Genomic DNA, 9,492 nt, shown 5'->3' with positions numbered 1-9,492 from the left:
TAATATGTTTGAACAAACGTTCTATTAATGTTGCTGGAAGAACGTTAATCGTTCTGAGAAGGTTCCCTGAAGCAAAGCAACATGTAACATGATGCTCAAAGTTCAAACACGTTCAACTCTGACCCCATTTGACACTGACCTTTCAAAGCAAATCTGCAATACATATTGCATGTGAAAAGGCCTTAACATACAGTATAATCTCTGCCATATTGGACCAGGCGGTGGACAAACAGAAGCCGCTCGTGGTTTGTGTTTCAGGGACATCTGAGGCCATCGCACACACACAATGACCAGCACAGATGAGGGCGGGGATTCATGTTGTGCCCGAATTCACCAGACAATCAGGACAGAGAAAACATCCTGTACAGCCACAAACACACTGATACTCAGTCTCTCATTCATATCAAGACACTTTCAGAATTTAGGACACATAATCCTGTTAAATTATGAAAACATCATTTCTGAATGTTCAAAATGTGTGTGTGTGTGTGTGTGTGTGTGTGTGTGTTCATTCATGACACAAATTGCTATGACATTTTAAATAAACAATTTTAAACAGAAAAGGATGTTTTGTGTAATTATTAATGATTATTAGAATAAACAAGATTTGTTTTACATCAGTGTTTCTCCGCTGGTGACCCAAAAATAGTCAGCACAGAAAAACAATGCAATTAAATAATGCAACCATGCAGAGTTAAAAATAGCAAACTAAACAGATTCAGACGGGAGGAGAAAACACTTGCCATCAGTTATAGCTGAAACTATAAAGCCTGAAGAAAAGTTGCTGGTTGTTATATTAATTTATGTAATAATAAATTCCAGTATTCGTTTTAAGAACATTTTTGTGCTATAAACTATTTTGGTACAAAATTAGTGCGCGAAAATAGAGCACTTTAAGTAGCCTACATTATAGAAATGTACTTTTTTTTCACCTGGGCTGCTTTCTAAAGCAAAACCACTTGAGAACCATTTCTTCTCATTGAAATAAAGCAGAAATAAAATAAAATATAAATATTAGGTGAAAAACTTAATCTAAATGTTGTAAAATTACTATTTGGAACTTAATAAAAACTAAAACTTAAATAAATTAAAATAAACTTGTTCTGTGTCACCTGGACCAAGAAATTAACGTTTATTTTATTAACGTTATATCACTTCCGTATGTTTGTATTCCCGCCAGTCTATGATTCCCGCCCACGGACAGTCGGATCAACTTAGGGTAAATTACACCATACTATGTCTACTCCTTAAACAGCGTTATAGTAAAAGTTGGCAACAGTTTTCTTACCTGTACACGATGGTGTTTTACTTCAGGCGAAACCGAACTGCAACGTGCAAAATGGCGGAATACGTCCCGCCTTCCAAGTAAAAGAGCCAATCGCTGATTTATAAAGTCATTGCGTCACTGCAGCAGCCGTTAGAAGCTCCGGTTCCCATAGAAACCTGAGACTCCCAGGTTTCTATGGGAACCGGAGCTTCTAACGGCTGCTGGCTTAGGGCTGCACATGCGCATTGGCTCGTCTAACCTGAAAAATAAGCTTTTTAACGCTATTTGCGCATAAAAAAACAATATTTATGGATCAGTTCATGTCAGATTTTGTTGCTGATTTGAAATACGTTATTTAATTGTGAGTTCACAAAGCAGTTTTTGAGATTTTTTAGGATTCCCCCATTCAAATAGATAGGACTTGGTCTTGGATTCCTGAAATGGCTGCCCAGAGGTGATGCAAATATGGCCGCCGAGCAGGGCTGGACTGGGACAAAAAAATGGCCCTGGCATTTTTGCTCAGACCGGCCCACCACAATCGGTCGGACACCACCCACCAGAGTATTACAATGAATTGGTAGAGTTATTAAAAGTACACTTAGTAAGAGAAGGATTTCTAGATAGACAATGTGCTCCATGATATAAAAGCTAGTTAACCCTTAGAACGTGGATGTAGAATACTGATAATTCTATAAAGAATTAAAAAAAAAAAAAAATTTCCAATGAAACAGACAGCAGAAAAACTATAATTTACAATTACAAATATACTTTGTTTTAAAGAGCACAAACCCCTGTTTAAGTGTCAAACATTTACCTCTCATTGTTTAGATACTCCCCATTAAAAACAATGAAAAAGAAAACTATACTACCAAATTACTCACAAAAAACGTCCTAATAAAATGATATTCATGTTATTCACTTGCCATAAACAACCAAGTGTTCATACCAGAGTAATAGGGTACAAGAGCTACAAAACATAACTTTTTATAGCTGAAAAGTGAGATCTAGTAGACCATGATCACGACTAACAGCTATAAATAGACACCTATAGTCTCGTTGTGAAATAAACACATCGTCTTACATTATAATAATAACCTGAATTTTTTTTTTTTTGAAAAATCAAATTGCATCATTTCAGGTTTTTCTATGAGAAAGGCCGTTACTGCATAAGTGAACTCTGATAGCTACAAGGGCACTGCTAACTACAAAAAACAGTGCAAAATAACTTTTGCTGTGCTATTTGACATTAGCTGACTGAGTGACCACTGCAGTAGGTGACAGTCTGACTTTATAATAACGACGACGATTATGTTGTCTTATAATATTCATTCATTTAAGCATCATCGTCGTCGTCGTCGCATCATGAGTCCCTCGCTGTTAATCATGTAACTACCCTGCTTACCGCTTCTATTATACTCTCCTGCTTACTCTGTCCCTCATTGGCTTCACTGTCAGACACCTGCTGCTCCTCTGCCTTACAGGTGTCTCCTCCATGTTCTTCTATGTTCACCTGTTTTTGCACGTCAGGTACTGTAGGTTTGGAAACTGAAGCTACAGTAACCGCACTAAACATGCCAGTAATTTTTGCACGTTGAGGCATCAACCTCTAAATTTTTTTATTTTTTTGCCCGCAACTTCTCCGCACCCCCCTTGCACTTGCGCTTTTGTTTCTCCATCCTCCTAATCCAAAAATGTTCTGGCGAAACAGAGGGGACGGGCTGGAGTCTGTTAAGAGATGTGATTGGGCCAGCCCAGTGTCAGTATGGAAAATGAACCAATGGGCCGCTGTCCCTGCTTTATGGGCCGGTCGTTGGCCAATTTTTATGTTTATTAAAAAAAATCATATCATATAGCGATTACCAGATTACCAGATTACCAGTTCAGGCCTGCCGCCGAGTGAACAGACTTTCCTTGACGTTGTTCTTTGCAGTTTTAGCCGCTGCGCTGGATCTTTAACTGGAAACTGAAAGTAACTTACTTCCGCTAAATGTTTACTCATCCGGGAACAAAACAATTCGACACTATTATGACTAAAGGTTTGCTAAGAAGTATTTCCTACTAAAGCAAGGTTGTATTTGATTCTGGTAAGCATATCAGACTGGTGGGCGTGGCCTTGGACGTCAACATGCCCAGTGCATTATGGGTGTTGAAGTTTTTCTACCTATTTAAGGAAGACAACAGCTTTTTTCCTCAGTTTTCTCGTCAGGTAGCGCCAATTTTTTCTGCCTTTCTATTGTATAGGAAGACAAGTTTTATTAAAAGCCCATTTTGCCAGTGGTGAAGCAACCCTTATGAGTGTTTGAGCTCCATTTGACACACGTACAACTGCAAATAAATATGATTTGGATCAGCTGTGCACACCGAACCAGCTAACAAAAATGTTCTAAGAATGTTTTCCTAATATTACCATTAAATTATTTCTGAATGTTCAACATGTCCAGTTTTTTTAAATGTTTTAAAAATGTTTTTACTTGGTTATGTGAATGTTAAGGGAACATTGTATCGTTCTTCAAACATTATGGGAACGTTACTTTTGAATGTTCTCTTAAACAAGAAGAAACATTTAAAAAATGTCCAACTAAAACATTTCAGAAAAAAAATGTTAAATGAATGAGGTTTTTATGCTAACATTTTGAGAACATATTAATGTTACTGAAAGAACGTTTGTTCATAACTTCAAGAGAACCTTGCCAGAACATTAGTGCTGACTGTGAGAAGCCAAGCGTCTGTGTTCAAGTGGCCCGTGAAACACGAGCGAATCACCAGCGGCCGCTTTTCAATGCCAGTGGACACAGAACACCCGAATCCCCCAGACAGCCAATCAGCAAAGACCGAATCCCCACGGGCCAATCAGCACAGACCGATCACACGTCTCAGTGATTTGAACAAAGCTGCAGCTAATTAACAAAACAAACATTTACTTATAAACACACGTCGTGTTTTTATACAGCTGAAAAGAAGCAATTGTTCATACAGATACAAAGTAAAACTAAACATTATTATTGTTCAAGTATGTGCTTTTGTTAAAGGCAGCTTGGACGACAGTTCATAAAAATAATACAGTGTCCAGTAGAATATGATCATATTCCATCCGCTGATGAGAATGAGATTTCCATCGCTCATGGTCCCTGTGGTGCAGCTGCCTCACAGGACGCTGGTCCCCCCGGTGCAGCTCTGCCACAGAGCAGTAGGTCCCACGACGGAGCTGCGTGGAGGTGAATCAGCTCAGAGGATCTCCAGGGACCATCTTTGATTCATTTTGTTTGGGTGGAATTCATTGAGAATAATCTGTTTTTTGTCAAACTGCTGACCTCCTGTAGAGAGAGAAAGTTTTAATATATTTTCAGTCATTTTGCTTCTCCAGTAAATGTATCTTGATTTAAGTATGTTTGGATATTTGACAAAAACACTCAAGTTTTGCAGTGCATTTTGATTATTTAAAAAAAGCTTATGATTTTTATCATGATATCTCATTAAGTGCTTAAATGACACAATTGTCGATCATAATGGCACTACATATTGTTTTCTCTCTGCAAAATATATAATGACAGGCATTTCTTCATGAGGTTCAGCCTGTTAAATGATTAATGATTTATAGTTTCTCTCATTGTTCAACACTTTCCGAACCGCCTGTCATCTGTTGATCACATGTGAAGCTCAAGCTCTTTTTGTAAGAATAAGAGCATCTGTTGCATGTAAATATCAAACGTTTCTGTGTGAATCCACCAGGTGGCGCTACACACTCATCTATTCACCTGTAAATGAAGTAAACTGCCACATTTTTGAGGTTAGCATAAATCATGTGGATTTATTGGACTACTATATTAAGAGTAATCACTTCCAGCAGACTAAACTCATGAGTTTTTCCCCACAGAGTCTCGTTTAAGGAAGCGACACAGATCAGTTAATGAGTTAATGCCATAAATTACACGGTGTCTCCGTTAAAGGAATGTTCCGGGTTAAAACTACTTAAACCTGATTACAACAGAAAATACTTGCTCATTCATGTAAAAACAAAGGTGTTTACATTAACGATCTTTCAATGGAAGTCTATGTGGAACAGGTTTTGATAAATGAAATGAAGCTGAAATACAAATATTAGTTGGAAAAAAGGCAATGAACTGAAATAAGTTTAAGTTTAAGCACTTTTAAATTATTAACTGGAAATAAATAAACACTAAAACTGAAATTAAAAACTAATAAAATGACAAAAGCACACAACGAAATGACTAAAAAAGTAACTAAAATTAACATGAAAACTAAAAATATAAAAATAAAAGCTCATTCTAATATAATAAAACTTAAATAACACTGTATTTATTATTTTAGCTTTGTTTTCCAGAAAAAAAAAAAATCTAAACATTCTTAAATCAAGATATATTTACTGGAGAAGCAAAATAGCTGAAGATATCAAGAAAAATACATTAAAATGAAGTGAAATGTGAGAAATATCTGCAAATGGAGTCAATTAATTCAACATTATTTAACTCTCTTCATTTTGATGTATTTTTCTTGATATCTTCAGCCATTTCTGTGTCACAGATGCTTGTATTGAATTGGAAGTATTCCTTCCACTGACCTTTGACCTCCAGGACGAGGTTTGGTGCGGCGTTACTCCGTATGATCCCGTCGCTCGTGATGTTCCAGAGCTGCTGAGGTTTTTCGGGCTCTGAAGACAGAACGGCTCGAGCCCCGGGCATCAGAACACCAGAACCCACATCCACACAGCAGTCCAGCAGCCACTGACACACACACACACACACACACACACACAGAGTCATCTTCAACAGCACTAACATAATAACTAATATCATATATTAATATATTAGTATACCTTGCAGTGCAAGCGACCGTCCTGATAGGCCCAGATCTGAGCCGGTCCGTCTGTCTCCTCGCTCACCTGGATACGCATGAGTTTGATGTCATCGAGTGACCCGATGACAGACATCAGTAGCCCCGCCTCTTCGTTCCGCAAACGGAAAAGCGTTTGTTTCTGACGGGTGAAATACAAACTGTGTGTTATGTCATGCAGACGCTTCGATAGTCCCGCCCCCTAGTGCTTCATCGCTGCAGTGGGCGGAGCCTCTCACCTGCATGAGTGGCCGGAGCGATCCGATTCGAAGCCAGGAGGAGAGTTTGGGCCAATCGGGAACGGCGCCAGGCTTCAGCAGGAACTGAGACCCTCTGAAGTTACTGGCCTCGTACAGAACCCACCTGTCAATCAACACACACACACACACACACTCAACGGGTGGTGTTCTGGATCTCACACACTCTGTGTGTCCGTCTCTATGCTCACACTCCGTTTGTTTGGAGTTTGTGGTCAGTTCAGGCTAAATATACATCCTCAGATGCTCTTTTATGGAAAGAATTCGCCAATTGTGGGAATGTTTGTACTGGGAGCCTGACGTCTACATCTTAACCCTTGTGCGGTCTTCGTTTGGGAGTCACACTCAGGCTCTCTGGGGTCTCCACAAACCCCAGCTAACAAAATTTAATTTTACTCTGTTTATTAATGTTTTTACTCCACATTTGTGCAGTTTTTGGAGGATTTATCATATTTTTTAAGTTTATATAAATACATTTTATACAAAATTCACTTTATAAAGACCCACATTTCTAACTTTCATTCATAACATGGATAATTTGACATGGTTTAGTGTGAGATTTTTGTCCATCTTTTGGAAAATGCAGTTTTAAAAGTAAAAAATGATCACTTTATCCAGTAGATGCTGCAGAGCTCCACTATTTGCTGTTTGACTGACTGAAAGACATCTTTTCACAAGTGTTTTCAGCTGGATTCATGTCTAAATATTATGAAATCACTATTATGACAATAAAAGCTACATTTTGACAAAGTTTACCATGTTTTGTAATAATAAAAAAAAAAAGTTTTTCAGTATTGGTACATTATGATGAGACCCCGCTTAGAAAATGGACAAAATTCATCCTCAGAATCAACATTTTTGAAAAACGTTTTTTTTCAGTACATAAAAATGCTAAACTTTGACAAAAAGTAATTTTTATTGTCATAATTGTGATTTCATAATATTTAGACATGAATCCAGCTGAAAACACTTGTGAAAAGATGTCTTTCAGTCAGTCAAATAGCAAATAGTGGAGCTCTGCTGCCATCTACTGGATAAAGTGATAATTTTTTACATTTAAAACTGCATTTTCCAAAAGATGGGCAAAAATCTCACACTAAACCATGTCAAATTATCCATGTTATCCCCATGAATGAAAGTTAGAAGTGTGGGTCTTTTATAAAGTGAATTTGACAAAAAAAGCTGTTTTTGTATAAAAACCTATTTTTAAAAATATTTATTTATTTATTTATATAAATTTAAAAGATATGATAAATCCTCCAAAAACTGCACAAATGTGGAGTAAAAACATTAATAAACAGAGTAAAATTACATTTGTTTTTTAAAAAACAATTATTTTGTTACAAAATTACATTTTGTTGCCTGGGGTCTCTGGAGACCCCAAAGACTCTGAGAGTGACTTTTTTTTCTACACTAAAATAAAAACAAGATTTTTTAAAATTATTTGTAGATCTAGAAAGTGTTAACAACTGTACAAAGTTTCATGTCATTTGGACAAAGAGAACTTTTTTTTTATTTTAGCAAATGTCGTTTGTGGTCTAAAAAGACCTTATAAGAGTTAAACGCAAAAGTGGATATTTGAGCTTGAAATTAACGTGTTGTGAAACTAAATGCACAAAACACTAATAATACACATTATAATACACAAATATCTAGTACTGGTTCTTATGTACAAATGATTTAACATTTAATTTAACGTGACACTTTATAATTGTTTTACTGGTAATTTCAGAGAGAAACCGGTTTTACGCAGTGATGTAGGAGACTAAGTTTCACACGACTGTGTTGAATGTAACAGACCGCTGAAGTCTTTCCACTCTTACAGACTGACACGTTTCCTGTTCGTCCTGCAGCTCTGACCGTATATAAACACTGCAATGACTGTGTTCATGGAAACCGGTAAACATAACGAGTGTGAGCGGAGAAACGCAAACACACGTGTTCAGAAACTGCTAGACAGAATGAAGGAGTCTCAGTGTTTCTGAAGTGAAACCAAAAATTTAATATGAGTGTGTGTGTGTGTGTGTGTGTGTGTGTGTGTGTGTGTGTGTGTGTGTGTGTGTGTGTGTCTCACATGCCGCCCTCCACCAGTATGGACGAGACTCTGGTACAGCTGTCCGTCAGCTGCAGGTTCACAGAGCTGGACTTCAGTAAAGTTCTCCTTCCTTTGAGTCCCGAGCGCTCGAACAGAACGATAGACGGCAGAGAGAACTCCTGACAGAAGAGGAATCAGTGTTATTCGAGGTGTGCAAACATTAAAGAGGACCTATTCTGCTCTTGATGTTGTTTTTGTGCTCTACTAGACTGAATGTTGATTATTTTCCTCATATTCTCCATTGTTGCAGCTCCTCTCTTCCCAGTCTGTCAGTAACACTCTGTTTAGATCCTGTCTCTATGAAGCCCCGCCTTCTGAAAAGCACAATGTGCTCTGATTGGTCGGCTGGAGCAGTGTGTTGTGATTGGTGTTTGGGAAATGTCCTGCCCCTTACCATAACCTCCAGTTTCAACACACTACTAACTAACTCAAGCAGGCCCCGCCCCTTTATTCTGCGCATTAATTATTTAAATGAGGAATATTGTGAAGAGAACTCAAGATGGAGGCGTTTCAGGGAGTTCAGAAACACTGATATAGAGAAGAACTGGAACTTTGCAGAGATTTTTCATGCTCAAAGAGCAACATTACTCACTGAAGACAGATGAAGATGTGAAAACAGCAGAATTGAACCTCTTTAACTAAAATAAGAAAGAGACTCACGTGTCCGGCGGGTTGGATGGACAGCACTGATGTGTTGGGCTGAGTGAAGCCCATCGTCTTCAGATCTGGATAAACTCCTTCCTCCAGAACACACTGATGCCCAGAGAAACACTCACGACTGAACGCCAGCCAGCTACAACACACACACACACACAGATGTTCACATGAGGGCAGAAAAACACAGACAGACCGACAGACGGATGAGAGAAGATGTCAAACCTTCCAGCAAAAACCCTGCAGGAGCACATGGTGAACCCTTCAGGCATTGTGGGTAATGAGTCCTGCAGAAGTACAGACGTCCCACTGAATCCAGGCTCAGAAAACAGCTGGATCTGTTACAAAAACATGATTACACTCCATAA

The 9,492-nt window shown here is 38.2% G+C and overlaps 1 protein-coding gene across 1 annotated transcript in view; it reads right to left on the bottom strand.

The window, feature by feature from the left end:
- Window positions 1-1,980: 1,980 nt before the first annotated feature.
- crybg1b (crystallin beta-gamma domain containing 1b) overlaps window positions 1,981-9,492 on the bottom strand; it is a 28,621-nt gene continuing 21,109 nt past the window's right edge. The window contains exons 16-22 of the mRNA XM_048155236.1: window positions 9,350-9,462; window positions 9,131-9,263; window positions 8,450-8,589; window positions 6,358-6,481; window positions 6,102-6,260; window positions 5,847-6,009; window positions 1,981-4,581 (exon numbers count right to left, since the gene is read on the bottom strand). Of these exons, the coding sequence (XP_048011193.1) occupies window positions 4,493-4,581; window positions 5,847-6,009; window positions 6,102-6,260; window positions 6,358-6,481; window positions 8,450-8,589; window positions 9,131-9,263; window positions 9,350-9,462 (921 nt within the window). The 3' untranslated portion in view covers window positions 1,981-4,492. The remainder of the gene's footprint in view (window positions 4,582-5,846; window positions 6,010-6,101; window positions 6,261-6,357; window positions 6,482-8,449; window positions 8,590-9,130; window positions 9,264-9,349; window positions 9,463-9,492) is intronic.

Source organism: Megalobrama amblycephala, linkage group LG14 (genome assembly GCF_018812025.1).
Source record: "Megalobrama amblycephala isolate DHTTF-2021 linkage group LG14, ASM1881202v1, whole genome shotgun sequence".
Classification (NCBI taxonomy): domain Eukaryota; kingdom Metazoa; phylum Chordata; class Actinopteri; order Cypriniformes; family Xenocyprididae; genus Megalobrama; species Megalobrama amblycephala.
Note: the sequence above shows the minus strand (reverse complement) of the source record. Positions and strands in the feature narration are given on the sequence as shown.